At 37.7% G+C, this 19,855-nt stretch overlaps 1 protein-coding gene across 5 annotated transcripts in view; it reads left to right on the top strand.

The window, feature by feature from the left end:
• The window catches only part of LOC107227399 (alpha-aminoadipic semialdehyde synthase, mitochondrial), an 83,146-nt gene that overhangs the window by 18,897 nt on the left and 44,394 nt on the right, over positions 1 to 19,855 (top strand). For 3 of the 5 annotated variants that reach the window (XM_046731642.1, XM_046731640.1, XM_046731639.1), the window contains 3 exons: positions 3,759 to 3,912; positions 5,256 to 5,738; positions 7,523 to 7,748. In XM_046731642.1, coding sequence (XP_046587598.1) covers positions 3,817 to 3,912; positions 5,256 to 5,738; positions 7,523 to 7,748 — 805 coding nt within the window. In that variant the 5' untranslated portion in view covers positions 3,759 to 3,816. Of the gene's footprint in view, positions 1 to 2,913; positions 3,680 to 3,758; positions 3,913 to 4,906; positions 4,971 to 5,255; positions 5,739 to 7,522; positions 7,749 to 19,855 lie in introns of those variants that run through there. The other 2 variants (XM_046731641.1, XM_046731643.1) reach the window with 2 other exon arrangements.

Below are 19,855 nucleotides of genomic sequence, written 5' to 3'. Positions count from 1 at the left end.
ATATGCGCATATCTGTATATATGGGACTTTTTTCTTTCATATTTCGCGTGTGCGAAAATGGATTACCTATAAATTTCGTCCACGTGCGTTGACCTGCTACGTCACCGGTTTGCGCGTGTTTCAGCGTTTTTAGTGAATCGTAACGAAGTGTATGGCGTGATATAAGGTTTGTTCCGGCAGTGATTGTTCACATCATGGCTGTTTTCTTGGCAAGTAAGTATACAATAATTACGTGTATATATGCTGCGAAAGGCTACGAAATTTCTGTCTTCGGTTGATAGTATATGCAGAATTCGTCATGTATTTGTCTATCGCTTGTCCCGCTTATCTGCATTGATCATAACGTCAATTTTCGTGTTCTCCGTCTAAAAAACGAGATCCACCCCAACAATCGGAAAAGAATAGAAATGGATTGAGAATTTCAATACGATCTATTCCGATTTCTTTATCCAAACGGATTTTTCGTATTCTTTGAAAAGAATTAATTTGGATAGAAAGAATTGAATCGGATTGATAATGGCCATCCCTTATTCTAAATTAATCATTCAAACGAACAAGCTATTAGAGGTGGCATTGTCGCGAATATGACGAGATAGGAAAGAACAGATAAAATCGACTAGAAACGAATAAACAGATTAAAACGAACAGTGTCTCATTGGAATAACTCATGCTTAATTCGGAAACTTAAAGAAATGGGATTCGTAATTCTGCTAATCGTTCCGTTTCTATTCTTTTCCGATTGTTGAGACTTGTGGTATTTTACTGAATTTGTTTCTCAATCGGAGATCACTTTTTATTTTTAATTTCTCACGCTCTTGCGCTTCTTATTCATTAACAGTTCACACCCACAATCAGATCGAGTTCCTATGATTATTATAACGTTAAGTACAATGATAATATCTAATTATTATACATATTAATATATTGTTTTTACCCGGGTGATATCACTTCAAGTTCTATATACATAGGACGGAAACTAATAAATGTAGAGATAGGTATAATGATATATTTATATATATATATATTTTTTTCGTCTTCATTTTCACGCGAAATCGACGGTCAGTTGAGGTAAACATTTTCTTACGTGTTATTTCGATGTAAAAACGAAAACTCGAAAGCGGGACCTCTAAATCTTCTCCGATCAAGCTGAAATTTGCAGGGGATTTGTTGTTCATCATGAACAACAGTTTAATGAGGAAGGCGGAAGGAAAAAAATTGTTTTTTTTTTGGACCGGTCTAATATATATGTATCATTGAATATTTTTAAGCACATTATATAACTGTTATTAATTGCTATTAATACCTGTATAAAACAATACCAAAAATATATTCTAAGTAAAAATAAAAGTTTCTATCTAGATTGTATCATTTATTTAAAAGTGACCTTCGATAACGTATGGGTCAAAAAAATCGCAATATTGGCGCGGGAATTTTGCAATATTGCAGGAATTTTGGCAATATTGCAGAAACATTGCAGATGTTATGCAATAGACGCGGACATAGAAACATTGCTACAACATTGCCAATATTGCAAAGTTACGTTGCTGCAACGTTGTAGCAACGTTTCGGTGCTGTATGGGGCGGTGAGTGAATATTACCTTTACAGAGATCTCTAGAATTTTAATAACATACTCCTGCTCACTGTGTATTTACCAGATTATAATCGATGTATACAAACACGATGTTTCGGTGCTGTATGAATAACATACTCCTGCTCACTGTGTATTTACCAGATTATAATCGATGTATACAAACACGATGTTTCGGTGCTGTATGAATAACATACTCCTGCTCACTGTGTATTTACCAGATTATAATCGATATATACAAACACGGCGCTAAGGAGCGAAGGCGATGCTCGGATTACTAACATCGATTACAAAAGTTCACATTAGCTTTTCTCTATGTACCAATACCACTTTTATCAGATCTTATCGCGGCCTTACCACAACTTGTGTCAAAAAATGGTATACACAACTCGTGCGGGCAAGTGACTCTCCACTCGTGCTTCTTGCCATCCTCGCTTCGCTTGGGCGGCAAACGTCGCACTCGTGCAAGTATCACTTACTTCCCGCGATTGTCACATAATGTACTATTATATTGTCCAACACAGAATCAACGTTGTTTTACCGCACTGTTCGGAAATGGGGAAATCGAACTTCCCAACAGGTGTTGGAAACAGTGCCGTGCCTAGCTCTTGGGGCGTCTGGGGTAGGCTTAGAGAAACCGCTTTTATCAATACAAATATACGTATGTATCGAGAATTCCATGTAAACCCAACTAACAGTCTGACCCTCATCATTTTTGATTTTTATGAAATTGTCTCAACTCTGAAATACTACCCTCAATTCTTTCAGATTTTTTATTCAACTGGTTAATTATTTATAAGTATCTAGAATGATCTTGACAATGACCTTATTTAGAATTTGCAAAAAATCCTCAAAAACTGTATTTTCTTTTCCAAATATTTCAAGATCGGGTCCATGATGGGTTGATTTTTTTTCAATTTTTTTTTTCAGAGCTTTCGATTTTTTTGGTCAACTATAAGATTGTTAAAACAGTCTGTAAATTACTAAAAAATGCTGAAAACTTCTATTTCTCACTTAGAATATTTCTATTCCAGTTCCAATATGGAGTGATTTTTGTTTATTTTTTTTGGTCTATTCAGCTTTTTTTCATCAACTTCACAATGAAACCGGTCTAGAAATGTTCTAAGTGAAAAAACGAAGTATCAAGAATTTTTGGGAATTCTTATCAAAAACATAGTGAGTATTTACATTTTTTTTTAACAGGCCTATCACAGGCCCGGTCTTGGCATGTTTCGAAAAAAAAATAGAATTTTTTAGAACTTTTAGAGAATTTAAAAAAAGGTCCCTTTCAAAATCACTCTCAATATTTATAAATAATTAACCGGATGTATAAAAAATCTGAAAAAAATTTGGGGTACTGTTTCAGAATTGACTATAGAGTCTAACCTGTTGTGGACATCTGGGGTGTGAACCATCCCACGCCAAATAAGTGGCTCATATTACACTATTTCTGAGGAAAAATAGAAATTTTCGCATATTTTCATTTCATTGAATATATTTATAAGTTTTCACAGTTTCATCAAAGTCGATCACTTCCAACTTTAAAATGTATCATACGATTTTGTTATGTTAGCCTTATGGAAACAATTTAATCTTGAATTGTGGTATATTGAGAGTATGTAGTTAAATATTGAGCAAAAAATATTGAAAATTTAACGTTTTATAAATATGGGGTGGCACCCACCCTGTGTGTTTTTTATGATTTTATTTGGGGGTCTGTACATAACGGGTTAAATGAAAATTAACAAATAATAGATGATGGATTCGGTGGTTTGTCACGCGTTCGTCGTCGTGCGTGCGGGATCCATGCTGAATGTGCAGGGTGAGACACCGAAGTAGTATGTGGCGCATGTTGCAATACATTTAATATTGTCATTTCCACACCAATTTCTGTTATGCTGGTGGCATAATGACAAATGAAACCATGACAAATACGCAAGGAGAATCATTTTCAAGTTTATTGTACGTACCGTATGTTTTGATTTTATGAAAAAAATTTCACCCGAATGCCGCCTTCACGACACGGCGCCTGGGGCGGTAGCTCCTTTGCCCCACCCCTAGGCACGGCGCTGGTTGGAAAAAAACAGAAGGTGCTTCCACACGCAGTATCTTACTATACACACATGCTGTTCATTTTGAAATCTAACACAATTCTTATGTTATTAACAGAACTCATCAATTCGTTGGAACGTCAATTATCAGCGGGGTCTCACTTCAATAAAGGGAAATGGAAGTTTTGAGATCTACGAAATTACGATGCGGCTTAAATTTTCCTACCCACCTTCCAAGCAGCAATGTGATACATAACTCTCGTTACTCTAGTGTAAGTACTCCACATTATCATACTTCGTTTGTTTTACAATAAATATTATAAAGTGTGCTGAAACGTCGAGCAGCGCTGGTCTTTAAAATATCGGTACAATGCTGATCATTTTTATGAATTCACGATATAGATTCGCGTCATTACTTTATTGTTGTTTGTACATCTTATGTTACTACCCTGCTCCTGACACTCGCCAGTATCCTCATGCAATGAAATGATTTTTGTTCTGTCCGCGTTTTTTGAACTCTGCCATCATCTTATAGGTGACCCTGGCAGTCGCTTGTTAGGCTCGAATCACCCGAATGGAACCGCTTCCCAGTAATCACCAGTATCTAAAAGTTGCCTTTAAGATGTCTGTTTTTACATAACTTACCGAAACGATTAAAAGTTGACCTGAAGATAACTTAGCTAAGATACGTCGAAAACGTACGCTAATAGTTACCTTGAACAAGTTTATACTCTGTCCGGCAAGAGACCGACCTAGCATCGCGCAGGTTTAGGTCCAGTGGGAGTCGGGCTGGGATAGCGGAGCTCCTTCAATATCGTACCTATAATTTCATACATTTGTGCTCTGCATCAAAAGTCCACGCTCTGTAAAAGGACTAATAAGTGAAATTATATGAACATCGCGGTCTCATTATAACTCGAATAAATTTTTTTCTACTTCCTCGTCCATATTTTCTGCCATCATATGTATTAATCAACCAGAATAAAAAAATCACAATTCAAATTTCACACGTCCGGACTGACTCACAACGTTGCAACGACTGACGCTCGATGGTTTAAAATGGTATGAAATGAACTGTCAGGTTTGGAATCAATTACTATGTTTTAAATTAACCGTTAGGTTTGAATGCCTGAGTTCTCTTGTCTTTGTTGTGTGACCTTGTTCGTTTACCTGGTCCGGGTAAAGTGGGCAGAGCTTTGGGCAGGATCTGACCAAACTGGACGCGTTTGGCTTCGTAAGTAGGTCAGTCTCTCGGCGGACAGAGTATAGGATCATCTGCTCCGAAATATGATTGACGGTGAACACAACTGACAATGAGCTATGTATTACGGTACATCTAAATATTCTCAGTTATTAAAACAACAATTCGCGTATTTTCTGATTTTTTAACAATAGCACTAGAACCTCGTATAAAGTCTAGATATTGCTAGACGTCCTGTGTTTCCTAAAGGTCTATTACAATATATTAAATTAAACTGTAGTTGCATTATGTAAAATAGCACATAACTTACTCAAGTATTTCATATTATTTATTGATTATATTATTTTTATGACGTACCCACTTTTTTAGTTCTGTTAATTACATTCAAATTACCAATTTTGTGTGATATTCTAGAGCTTGAAGGGAAAGATAATAGCCATAAGAAGGGAGGATCAGTCAGTATGGGAACGTCGAGCACCATTGGCGCCGTCAAATGTGCGGCGATTAACGAGAGCTGGAGTCAAAGTTATTGTGCAGCCGAGCAACAGGCGGGCGTATCCAATGCAATCCTATCTAGCGGCCGGTGCTTCTTTGCAGGAAGACATCAGTTCAGCGTCCGTTATTTTTGGCGTAAAACAAGTCCCCGTCGATCAGCTAATACCAAATAAGACTTACTGTTGTTTTTCTCATACTATAAAAGCACAGGAGAGCAATATGCCTCTTCTAGATGCCATCTTAGAGAAAAACATTCGGTTACTGGACTTCGAAAAGTTAACAGATGATACGGGTCAAAGAGTTGTCGCTTTTGGAAAATATGCAGGAGTTGCTGGGATGGTCAACATTTTGCATGGACTTGGACTGAGATTGTTAGCCTTGGGACATCATACTCCGTTTATGGCAAGAATATAATCAAATGCATCTTTATCTTATTGTTAGATAGTGGTTTCCCTGGAACCTAGTGTAAAAATTCTGACATTCTCACGAAATTTAATGAATTATATCTTCTCCCATTTTACACTATTTTTCCAAGAAATCCTCCTTTTATCGGAATAAGTACTTTTTGAAGATTCGTTCGAAAAAAAACCTGAAGTTTTAGACGTGTCAAAATTCACGATAGAATCAACACTGAAATAATTCGCTGCTGAAAAAATTCAGAAATATTTTTACGTAATTCTATTGCACTATTTCCTAAACTGCTGCAGTTTTTGAAAGAATAAAATGTGGTTGATAAGAAACTATTACAGTTTTTCGTAGAAATTATGTTTCAATGATATACAGTTCTTTAGAAAATTTACACGTTTACAGAATTAATCGAAACTTGCCCGCTAACAATCATGATTTTTTTGTTTTTGTACTTTCGAAAGTTGAGTGTCAGATTCATATGGGTAGTGATGAGAAATAGAATTTTCGAATTTTTGGAAAGATTACTGAGAGGAAGCTTCTTGCCGTTTTTAGGTTTTTATTGTTGTATTTGTTTTATAGGATATTTTTCTACAAGGACTCGACTGACTCTGTTTCGTTTATCATTGCAGTTACCTTCGAAATCTATTAATTGCATCATTATTAATTCTTTTAATTCATTTCAACGAAGATTATAATGATATGTAATGTAATGATAAACTTATAATGTCAGCACATAAGGGGCTGTCCATAAATTACATAAGGTTTTTAGAAAAGGGGAGGAGACAAGGGGTCGGGCAATTTCTTACGCAAGTATTTTCAAGTCTCAATAAATAAGTAGCATATTCGCTAGTACTCTAAGCACGCATGTGCAATACTTTAATTACCGATTACTATGATTATGTTGATCGTATATGATTGAGAAAAATCCAATCAAGAATTACCTTTCTAGAGGTAATTATAATAAAATTGAGTATAAATGACTTTCAAAAAAGGGAATGAAAGAAATTAATTACTAATTACCATTGTAATTCAATTCAATTTTATCTATTCCTTATTCTGAAAATACGTATTTATCGTAACGACGGAACTATCGTTTAATAGAATTCTATATAGATTTATATTCTATATAGTTTAATAGAATATATATATATATATATATATATATATATCTATAAATTATAACAGTAATGAAGGATCGATTTTTTTTTAATCAACCATTACAAATTCATTAGTAATCGATTTTTATGCAAATTGCAAAAGTTGGGAGAAAATAAACGTGAAATCGAATTGAAAATGTATTTGAGAATTGACAACGTTAGTTTTCTGCCGATATTGAAGCATCTTCCTGATACGAGTCACTGAAATCGTTCATCAATCAATATTTGAACTTCATTCCGAGAATACAGACAGTAAATTATCCATCATATGTTGTGTTCTACGGAATTATTTGGAGAAAAAAATGTTAAGTAACAATCTGAGGCAGGGACGGGGGAAGTAAAAAATCTTGGTAAATAACCTTCTGTATTTAGAGACGGCCCCTAGGTGACTGCGGAAATTTTGTGGGCATATATCACCCAAAGAAAGTATCGAATTTGAGTAAAATATTTTACATATTGAAGTTTGAACAAAACAGTACTGCACCATTTTTGCCGAACCGAATATAATTAATGTATAATCCTACAAAATATTGTCACATATTATACAAACGTACAATGAAGTATGGTGAATTCAGGTGCTTTTAGATTTTAGTATAAAATGCAAATTGTTTTCGTTCACAGCATATTGGGCCTGCTCATAATTATAGAAATTCGTCAATGGCTCGTCAGGCAATCAGAGATGCTGGATACGAAGTGGCTTTGGGCGCGATGCCAAAATCCATTGGGCCCTTAACTTTCGTGTTCACAGGAAGTGGAAATGTTAGTCAAGGAGGTCAGGAAGTATTTCAAGAATTGCCGCACGAATACGTCCCTCCGGAAATGTTGAGAAAAGTTGCGGAACATGGCGGTGAGAATTGCTCGAGATTTTTTCACATTTATAGCGAAGTTATTGATTAGCTTCATGAAATAAGACAATCATAAATCAGGTATATCGGTAGGATTTTTTCAAGAAACATACGGCACGAAATATTTCAGAAATGCTTTATTTGAAATATGTTAAAAATCCCATTGTAACATTTCAGAAATATGTCAGAAATATGTTTATGTTCGTAATACAAGTAAAACGTAGCTGACATATGTGAGAAATATATCAGAAACATCTCATTTGAAATATGTTATATATTCTAATGCAAGAACTCCGAAATATTTTCCATGAATATTTTCTGAATTATAAATACAGACAGAGACACATATATGACACATATTTGAAACGATGCGGAAAACATATTTGAAATATTTCTGATATATTTCTTCTCGTAAGGGTGGTTGATATCCGAAATAAAAAAACGTGTTCTTGAAGTGTAACAGCAGGATTTTTAGGTTACCGTAATCTATCTTTGGTTCTGGATATCAATTAAAATGCATATTTGAAGTCTGCTGTGATACTTCGTATTATTAATTAAACCAGATTTGAACCGAGATATTTCTCTCTCTCTCTCTCTCTCTCTACGCGAGGCTACCGTAAGTGGTATATATGCACTAAGAGATTTTTTCATTACTAGTCGCACGACCTAACCGATAAATTTTCTCTGCATAATTTCTGCCGAAGCAATGATGAAATTGAACAGTAATAAAATAACTGATTATTCTGAAACATTTTATTCTCTCAGCACAGCATCTTAAATGGGTAATGTATTATAAGAATATGGTTTTCATTGAAGTTTTCCAATGTAATGAAAACTAAAGTATTTCTAAAATACTTCAGAAATATCGGAAATGACATATTTGATCGTTCAATGTTTCAAATATTGTTGAAAAATGTGAAATTTTTTCCACTAAGCGTGTCTTCAGAATATTTCCGAAGTATTCGAATGTTATGTTTCAGTTGAGACATTTTCGAAGCATTTCGGAAATATTCAAACTGTTACGTTGCAATTGACAGATTTATGAAAAGTTTCGAAAATTTCGGTGATTTCTCATTACATTTGAAATATTTCTGATCCTTTTCTGAAATACAGTGCAACCTCTGAATAAGCCCTTTCCAAATAAGTCCGCTTCCCCTAATCTTCGCTCGAGACTTGCCCCCCCCCCCCCCCCCCCCTACTTCACGAATCGTCACGCATCGTTGCACACCGCAGAATCGGGGGCGAACCTCTGAATAAATCCGCCCGTGGAAATTGTGTTTTGGTCTCAATTTTCAGTCAGAATTCGGTCCGCGGGTGGGGGTAACTCATTTCTCGGAATTATATTCCCCTAATTCATGTTTTTGCCAAATGGTGCAATAGTTTGTCGATTGCTGTTTTGCACGTCGAGGCATCGAGACCATCGTCGATATATATCGCGAGTATTAACGTGCCGCCATTTTTATGAAATGTGAAAACGCTAGGATCCGCCGAGGTTGCCTGCAACTCAAATTTTTTTAAACAATCCACAAATTTCTGGTTCCAACACCTGGCCGCTTGTTTTAAGCCGTACAGGGCCTTTCAAAGTTTACAGACCTTCTGTGTGCCGTCTTCGTAACCCTTCGGCTGGGCCATGTAAATATCCTCGGTGAGATCGCCGTTTAAAAAGGCCGTTTTGACATCAAATTGCACCAACTGCATCTCTGATGTTGCAGCAACGGCTAGAACCGACCGAATTGACCCGAATTTTACGACGGGACTGAATGTCTCTTCGTAATCAATTCCGGGAATCTGAGAGAACCCCTTGACGACCAATTTCGCCTTGCATCTTCCGTTTTGACCATTCGCCGCCGGTTTGTACCTGTAGATGCAGCGATTCGGGAGAATTTTCTTATTTGCAGGAGGTTTTACCAAATCCCAGGTTTTATTTTTCCGCAGGGAATCCATCTCAGTCTCCATTGCGTCTTTCCAAGATTCACAATTCTCATCTTTAAGCGCTTCTTCGTATGTTTTTGGTTCCTGACTCTCCGCAAGAAAAACATTATCCACGTCAAACTTGAAGTATCCGAATCTAGTTGACCTCTGCAGGGTTTGCCTGTTACGAAGTTGTGGCCTGACTTGCTCACGATTTTCCTCGACGTTATTTTGAGCATTGATATCGGTAGGCTCTTGACGCTCTGGTGTTGGTTCACGCTGATCTTCTCGTTCTTCATCGCTATCTCCCTCTGAGTCTCGAGATTCCTCGTCGTTACTTTCCTCGGAGTTTTTTACGCTTTCGTCATCCTCGAGTACATGCGTTTCTCTCACACTGTGCTTCTCGAGAGATTTTTCGCCCTCGGCAAGCACACCATCTTCAGCAAGAAACTTGACGTCTCGAAAAATTTCGACTTTTGTCTGATCCGAAAACCACAACCGATAGCCTTTGGTACATTCGTCATACCTGACAAAAACTCCCCGCTTGGCTTTAGCGCTCCACTTTTTCCTTCTCGGTTTCAGCACATGGGTATACACTTCCGTGCCGAATACCTTGAAATTTATATTTTTCACCGGTTGTCCGAACCAGAGCTCGTAGGGCGTCTTGCCTTTGACGCTGCTCGTGCCAGTTCGATTTAACACGTAATTTGCCGCGTGAACTGCCTCCGCCCACAGCGTGAGATCCATTGATTTTGAGTAGAGCATACTGCGAGCTGCCTCCACGATGGTTCTATTCTCGCGCTCGATTGTCCCGTTTTGCTCGGGTGTGTAGGGCACACTCGTCTCATGTTTTATGCCATTATTCCACATGATTTACTTCATCTCTTTATTGATGAACTCCAACCCGTTATCGGTCCTCAGGGTTTTTATCCTTTTTCCCAACTGTGTCTCTGCTCTCTTGACTAAACCTTCGAAGTACATTTTTACCTCCAATTTATTTTTCAGAAAAAAAAAAAAATTTATAATGAAAGAAATCATCCTTAATGAGCAGAAAATACCTGGATTTGCCAATTCATATGTGTTCCATCAGTCCGCATAGGTCTGCATGAATCAACTCATCCGGCTCCTTTGCCTGCGACTGACTTTTCTCGAAGGGTTTTTTGCTCATCTTACCCAAGACGCAATCTTCGCAGCACCAATTCCTATCAGCCTCGGTCTCGATCTTCCATCGCTTAAGAAATTTTTGCACGTGTGGAATATTTTGATGTGCGAGACGGTCGTGCCAAATTTTCAACGACTCACTCTTGCTGATGTGAGCTTGTTTTTCCATTGAATTATATTCCCTCGAAGTCGTTCCTTGGAAGGGTTTAAACTTCATCTTGTAAAGATCTTGATGCCGATCCCCCACTGCGACTGTAGTCCTTCGCTGGCGTAGCTCACACCTCTCGTTGTCCGACTCGAGTTTGACTCCTTTGTCGAGAGCCGATAACATTGAAAAGAGATTGAACTTCAACTTCGGCACGTAAAGTACAGGAGCCAAATGGTTTCGTTCCACTTTTTTCCATTATACGAGAGAATGTCAATTTCGCCGGTTCCGACAGCAAAAATTATATTTCCGTTGCCAACTCTCACCAGTATTGGCGAAACCAATTTTTTATAATTGACGAACCAGTGGAAGCCGAGGACATGTGCTGACTCGCACCGAAGTCGAGAAACAATTCCTCCGAAGACCCTCCGACGTGCAGTGCGGACGCTGTGACCATGTCACCGATGATAGCGCTGCCTCGGTTTTCTTGCTCTTTATTATTTTTATCTGATTTCGACTCGTTTTCTTTTTTCGAACGACATTCGTTCTTCCAGTGTCCGGTCTTCCCGCACTTGAAGCATTTTCCTGGCCTTTTGCCCTTCGAAGCTTGTTTGTTCTTGGTTTTCATCGAGAAAGCATTATTCTCTAGACTCTCGCTCCCACCGGCACGAATTTCTTCCATTGTGAGTCTTACTGTCAGGTTCGATAAGGTACGCTCAGCCGGCACCGTTGACTCCCATACTGTCACAAGAAACTGATAGGACGGTGGAAGAGTCATTAGAATTTTTGTTTTTTTCTACTCTCCGACACCGGTTCTCCAAGTGCGCTTAATCTACACGCGAGATCTTGAATCTTTGCAATATGCGTTGAAATATCTTCAGCGGCATCTCGACCGAGAGAATACCATTGCTGTTCTAACATATGCTTCCAGGTTTCGCATTTGCTCTCGTAAATTTCGTGCAATTTTTCCCACATTTGTCGTGCGGACTGACAATGTATTATATGAATCAAACATTGCTGATTCACCGTTGTGACTATAGTTTTTTGTGCCAAACTGTCGAGCTTTTGCCACTCCTTGAGTTTTTTCGTGAACGCAGTCAAGACATCTCCGACCATGCCTTGAGTTGGCTCCGGTTTTGCTGCTTCCCCGGTGGTAACCTCGAGAGCTCCGCTTGCGAGAATGAGAACTCGCACTCAAAATTTTCAAATGTTCCAATTTTCGAGCCCTTTAAGCTTCTCGATTCCCGAGAGATCACTTTCCTTGTTCATCTTGGGTTTTTTGTTTTGCACTGTTGCACAAGGCTGGCTAACCTCAAGACGCTTGACGATTTTATCGCTTGAATTGAAACAAGAAAAAGAACTTTTCGCAAGAAAATATTATTTGAATGGCGCTCCTGCGCCCATAACCTGTTGTTTTAATCAGTTTTATTCAGAATAATATTTGTTATTCCAGATATTACAGCGGATTATTCGCTCGATACTCGTATTCATGTTAAACTCTTGTGTCAAAATCGGAAGAAGCCAGTGAGAGAGCAAAAAAAAAAAAAAAATTAAGGCTCAAGCGTGCACACGTACACACAGAAAAAGCGTGTGTCACGAAATCACAGTAGAGTTACATCAGTCATTCTTTCTCGTCTCGCGCGAGACGCGCGCTCTGGCGGCATGTCCACCCAACCAACATTCAAATTTTATTTTCAACATATATAACCGTAATGTAGCATTGATTATTAAATTTTATTTTGAGAATCTGTTTTTATCGTCATGTCCACATCAAGTTTTATCATACAAAAAAAAATAAAAATTCTCGCATACCAGGTGATATATACTTACATATATACTTGCATACCTTTTTTGATAAGTTAAGTCGCATTCACTTGGTGAATTGCTTCTTATGTAAGCTATTTTTAAGTTGTATATTTTTATTTTTCTGTATCTATCCCTGTCTTATTCTTGTAAAAGATTTTTTTTTTTAAATTTCGTTCTGAGGAGGGCGAGTTTGTAAAATCCGTGCCATTTCCTTATTTCTGCGTCAAACGAAAATGCGTTGGACTGTTTTTGTTCAAAACTGTGTATAAAATGGGGCTGTTAAGCCCTTTGTTATTGATCAGGGCACCCCTTTAAGAGATGTATTTACGCGAGAAATTTTTAGCGGCTTTGTACAAGTTTGTCAGGTGGGAGCCCAAAACAATGTTGATTTCAAATGAAAGACCCTAATGCATAAGTATTTTTCTTGGATATGCAGGTCAATACAAAAGTCAAATTTTGAACGTTTCGGCCCGAGTTATAAATGTTATTAATTTATAAATGCTACAAAACCGACTCATATCGTTGATTAATGAAATTTATTAATTAACATTTCATTGGAAGTGTATAGTTTTAATTTTAAAATCAATAATATTGTGTATTTAAGTGATATGAGTCAATTTTGTAGCATTTATAAATTAATAACATCATTATTTCAAACGGTTCGATGTTAGAAGCCTGATAACTCCGAAACGACTTACCTTGCGCAAATCTTTAATCAGATCTTTTTTGTAGAGCGTAAAATTTCCTACAAGAATATGTTTTGTTTATATCTTTACACTGATTCGTTTTCGAGCAACAAAATTCTAAATATTAAGAAAAATTTTTCCCATGTTATTTAAATGGGAAATAGAAAATTGAGAATCGCCACCTCTAAATATCAATATTAAGAGCTCATATTTTACCGAGGTCATTTTTGAGGGACACTCGGAAGATTTTTCAATGTTCTTCGAAAAAAAAACAGCCAGTTTTTTTTAAACACTCTAATATATATGTAGGGGAACGTGGCCCAGCGGAGTCCATGGTTACTCTTGCTGAAGCCTTGTTCACACTTAATTTAATCAACCTAATCACTAATAATAATAACACAAATCATAGTCTTGAATCACTAACAATGTCTCTATCTCCAATATAGTCTGTTTCTATTTCACTAATAATTAGCCGTCGCGTACTAAGAAATGCGACAGCGAATCCACCCTGCCTCTAGAATTCTCTCAATATGGTTCTGCATTGCTTTACCGATCTCTAGCTCTGTTCTAATGCAACTGCCACTTGAAAACAGCATCTTCTAGGACTGTGGCTACGTTCGACAAAAGGCTCTACCTCTCAGAGTCTTCGTCTCGCACCCTCCTTTATGCCACTCATCAGGCTACGGGTCTATGACTAATCTAAATACTAACAAATACGCTTAGACTAAATATAAACCAAAGTTCTTCATTATTAATAAACATCACAGCACGAGAAAGCGCGTCCAGAATATCGTGCACCGACATATATGGTTCGCGAGAACTAAATTCATATTCTTAACGTCTTCAAGAAGACGACTTTCTGATATAAAATTCGGAGTATTGAAAGATATCTCCTAAAAAATATGTATAAGATTTCTCATTTAGGAGCTTCTAGAAAATGATATCCTTTTGATTCTCATAGTAAACTTCCTCATTCGGATATATTGAAGGTATCTTTTTCATAATTCTAAAGGCGATATTTGAAGAGAATTCTTGAGGATCGCTTTCCGATTTTTATGCTGTCTGCGTTGGTGGCAACCCAGAACGAATTTTTGCCATCACGGTCGCATCGGACATAGTTTCACCGACCTTATTTAACTGCAGCACCATGTTCTTTACTTTTGACACATGCTGCACCACCGTGTCACTCGATTCCATTCGATACGTATGAAATTTATTTAACAGAAGCAACTTGCTTGACGCCGACTTTTGTTCACATTGACTACACAGCACGTCCCACATTTTTTTGGCTGTTTTATAGGTTATCAATGAAATTAACTGCGAACTTCCAAGAGTCGTCGAGATTAGTACTTTCGCCTTCGCATCCTTTTCCTCCCACGTGTTCTTTACCGTCGGCGTAGCATCCGCCGCTAACACTTCCGTGCCGTTCAATCACGATGTGTACCCGCGCTGCCCTAAACAAATTAGCCACCATCTCGAATTTCTACGTCGGGAAATTTGTTCCGTCCAGTTTTTCAATATGTTTCGCCGATATTATGTCCGACATTTTTCACAGTCTCTACCGCACACGCTATATCCGATCCAACAAATAACCCGGTTATCGCCCTCGGAAAAACTAAAAAAAAATTAGTTACCACGTGCCTCGTGATGCCACCGACCTGTTGCCGAACCAACGCCAACGCATTAATTCACAATTGAACACTGAAATATTCCTTTCCTCTCAAGACTATTGGGCCCATAACCTGTTGAGATTTGTGGGGTACCAGAGGGAATAGTTTCATCGATCTGAGAATTAATTGAAACGCTGATGTTTATAGATTTAAAAAAGTTTAATTTTATTGACAAGAACACATCACGAGACTACGACAAACGTATACACACACAGGAGACACACGGGCCTGGAAAAAAACTTTTTTTTTTCTCAGCGCCACCTCTCGCCACGCGATCACACCATAGCTTCTTCCTTGGAAACACGGCGCGTGCAGGCGCGGGAGGTACAGGTGCGACAAACATTCATCCATCCAACAATTAACATTACAGATTAGAAATAGATTCAACTTTTTGTTTATAGAATCTTGTAGAAAACTTCGAGAATTAATGAAAAATTATGAACTCCTACACTCTTTATTATTATCTATTGTATGCGCCTCACGTTTTTCGTTTTAAATCTGTATGCCGTTATAAATTTGTATAGAGCTAGGATAATATTATTTTATACTCTTAGTCCGTTTAAAAAACGGGGTGAAGTGGAAAATAAAAATAATTTAAATAATTATTTTTAGCTTTTTAGTCTTGCGTCTGACAAATTCTGTAACCAATTTTAAACATCTTGGTAAGATTATGACTGAGACCATTCACTGTAATGAATATTATTATTTTATCATTATTATTTATTTATAGTACACTATTTGTACTATTTATGTATAACCATTTAAGTTAAGGTAACCATCGCGTCAAAGGTAACCTCGGCGATGTAAAATTGCAACAGCACAACAATGATGAATAACATAGATAACAAAAGAATTCAAAACATGTACTACTTGCAATGATTATATCAGTATATTATATCAGAGGTTTTGGTAAGCTTTCAGTTGCGCCCTAGTCGTTCGTTACACTGAAAATCATTACTTGATAATATTGTGAGTTATTCTACATGAGGTGGCAGACCATGAAATAATTACGAGTTTGCGGAACTGTGGGAGCAGACGGTTCAAACACTTTTTTGAGCGTGTACAGCCCCCCTCTTATGCATCCTGAATAAACCGTCACTCGCCAAGAGCCCGTAAACAAAAATTTCAGTAATGATTTCACAGGCTCCCACTTTACCATAGGCAGCAGCCTTTAGTCTCTGATCTATAAGACGCTGTCTTGGCAGTGACGCACTAAAACTATTGGTATTTGTTTATATGGATTTGTGGCTTAGAAGGCGAACAACAACAGGAAGGCCATTAATATATATATATATATATTAATGTGTTAATATATTTCAATGCTGTAAGTAGCATAAATATGTATACACACATGCGTGCATACTGTACATCGGAAGAATACGTGAAGCGGTCCATACTTGACGTAGAAGGAATAGGACCAAGGAGAGGATGAGACAAGGAATCGCAAGAAACGTTCTGAATGGGAGTTTATAGATAAATTGAGAAAAGGGCGGATAGCATAATTCGAGAGAGTTCTTAACATGAAATCGAACGATCAGGGTTCGAGTCCGCGTCCGAACAATTCGAATTTTTTTTTCTCAAATTTTTCTATACAAACAAATAATGTTGCATTGTCATCCAGTTCTGAGAGATATTTAATATTTCCAGTTTCTAGCTCATCGGGAAGTTAGTTTAAAATCGATTGCAAAATTTGTACCGAACAGACAAACAGACTAGAAAGCGAGTTAATGAAAAGGTTTTAATAAAATGCAAAGCCGAGCAGTCGAATCGTTGCGCGTTGTGATGTGATTCATATTTAAGCGATGCGCAAACCTACTAAAAGATCTAAATTATTCCCAAGTAATTGGAAAGCACTATCTTTATTATTCGTTATAATTTTCACGATTAGGTTAGGTTCAGAAAGCGAAACGGGCGGAATCGGCCCGCCATGCGCCAGTGACACCTGCGCAGTATGTAACTCTCGTGCCTACTATGGTCGATTTAGAAGTAATAATTTTTTTAACGTATCTTTATGATTTCATTATAAACAAAATTGGGTGCTGATCGCGCAAACATCGCGCAAACGATTGGCATGATACGATCTCTGAAATTTGCAAAACTAAATATGTAATATGGTACTTGAAATTGTAGTGCTGAAATTCAGCATCCTTCTTTCGTTTTTATTTTTCTCAAAAACGAACGAACGCACAAACGAAATCGAGTGTAATTCTTCGTACACGTACCCCACGAAATAATCTAACGTAGTTTGCAACCGTTATTTTCACTTACGGTGCTAACTTTACAAACCTGATTAGATTCCGTCTCTTTACTTACCAATTTCGCGGCGTTAGCCGCCTGGTACACACGCCATGATACTTGCGCATGCGCACAAACTACAAGACTGGATTCGCAATTGAACTAGGAAACTTTCTACAGATCACAGTGTGAAATACACTATTTCCCGATATTTTGATCAACTAGATGTAATTTTTAATCGTGTTACTTGAATTTAAATCGATTTTAAAGGAGCCAAGAATTATATACCGCAGCCATCTTCGCTTAAGCACTCTTCCCGTCGAGCCGTTTACGTAAAGGTCCCATAGAATTATTATAAACAGAGCAGGAAAGCTTGTGGAATGTCATATTGCGAATAAATAGAGACAGAAGATCGCGGGGTACTTTCTATTTCTTTCTGACTACTTGACATGCGTCACCGTTTCGTGTCTACAAGAACAGTCGTTTACACATCGAGAATATCAAATCTATGGGTAATATGTTATACATATTGTTCAAAAAGTAAAATAATATTGATGCTGCTGATGAAAACTAAGAGGCATATTTCGGCTGTTTGTACGCTTAGGAAAATAAAATATTGATTGCTTCTTGAAGGCAGTGTAGTTTCATTCCGTACCTAGGCGTCGAGATAATTAGGAATTTCTACATTCATGTTTTGGCGGTATTTGCTGTGGGCTATATTAGCGTCGGATATCAAGGAAAAGAGGGAGGGCCGGGGCGATCAAGCAAATTGGGAGTCAGTTGCGCCTGGACCCGCAGTGGGATCGGAGCGAAAGTTGGAGCGAAACTGAACGAATTACGTCCCATGCTGGATCGAAGACGGACGAATAGAATGGCCGATTGTATATAGTCTAGGGACAAAGGTTCTGAGAACGATTCCTGGCATGAACGAAAACCCCCAAGAACGCATATGGAAATTAGCAGATGAACGACATCGCATAAGAGCGACGTACGATGTCGATGGGATAAGGAGAGAGAGGCAGAGAGTGAGAGAACGAGATAGGGTAGAGTAGAGCGTGATAGAGAGAGATAACCGAGTCTCGTCATCCCACTCCCCTTCCTTGCCGCGCATATTATAAAATGTGATTGACTCGCTGAACTATAATAATACTGGAACGCTCACTGTATGGTTCGGTATACGGCTGGCTTTTCGAAAAGGGAGACAACTTGGACGTGAAGTACCGTCTCTCTTGCACCGATACAGTCTTTCAAAAAGCTTGTGCACTGGAGATCAGTGCCCCTTTCGCACGTGTTTTCTTTTGTAAATTAGTAACATTACATTTTTGTTTAGACTGTCCCGCTTATGTGCCGTAGCTAGTAGAAAGAGAGCACTTCACGTCTGACAATGAGCTATTTTTCTCACCGGAACCCCCGTCGCCGTAGTGAGCGCTCCAGTATTATTATAGTCCAGTGGATTGACTACGTATAGTCATCAAAATGGCAACTTGTATTGCATGAAAAAAGTGATACTTCCGCAATCACCAAAGAAGTTTTAGGTATGCTTACAAAGACACCTATATCTCACCTGCTCTATCTACAATATCTCTATGGAAGATCCGCCGCAGGATCAACCGTTCGCGGTACAAGGCTGACGCCTATTCTAAAACATTACCTGTCAGTTTCAATGCTTATACAATTGTAAAATTTTTAGAGTATCTTTAGTATCAAAGAAGGCATAATACTGATTGTAAGAGATAGCTTTAGCTAATATGATTATCCGATAGCTCAAAACTGAAAAAACTCTTCCATGCAAGTTACTGTACTGTTACAACTGTTATTGATTCAACGATATAAGCTTATATTGAACACTGTTTTATTTCATAGTTTGTATTCGGATAGTTTTGTGATGATATTTTAAAAAATAAGCAGATCGTTACTGTTGTGAAATGAAATTTCTATACTTCGATTAAGATAATTTGAGGGTCATTCGAGCAAAACTTTTGGCGAATTCATTCGAAACCTGTCAGAAGCTCCATGGGATTCCATGATTTGGGAAACGATAGACTTTGAAGCAAGAATTAGCCTTACGGAAGAGATTTTATAACGCTTTACGATGAGGTTTGCGAGAGAGAACAGGGACCCTTTTGAGTTGACTGTGTTATGAAATTTTTTTACGATTGACTATAGTACGTGAGTGTTGATATCGCAGTAAGTTGGGAATCTTGTGGATAACACAAGGGAGTTCTTTACACGGTATTTTATTAGTTGAATTCGAATTTTATACAGAGCGTGGTTGACTAGCGTCCGTAAAGACTTAAACTTATATCATGAAGACTAGAGGGGCAGCTTTAGCTAGCCGTTGAACTGGTTCACCCAGTTGAGATATTTAACACAGAGGCCACCACTTATCGGCACGAATTGCTATCACCTAGTTATTCGAACACTCCTCCTCAATTCGTGTACTGTTTCGAAAAAGGGATTATATTATTATTATTATTATTATTATTATTGTAGTA

Source organism: Neodiprion lecontei, chromosome 2 (genome assembly GCF_021901455.1).
Source record: "Neodiprion lecontei isolate iyNeoLeco1 chromosome 2, iyNeoLeco1.1, whole genome shotgun sequence".
Classification (NCBI taxonomy): Eukaryota; Metazoa; Arthropoda; class Insecta; order Hymenoptera; family Diprionidae; genus Neodiprion; species Neodiprion lecontei.
Note: the sequence above shows the minus strand (reverse complement) of the source record. Positions and strands in the feature narration are given on the sequence as shown.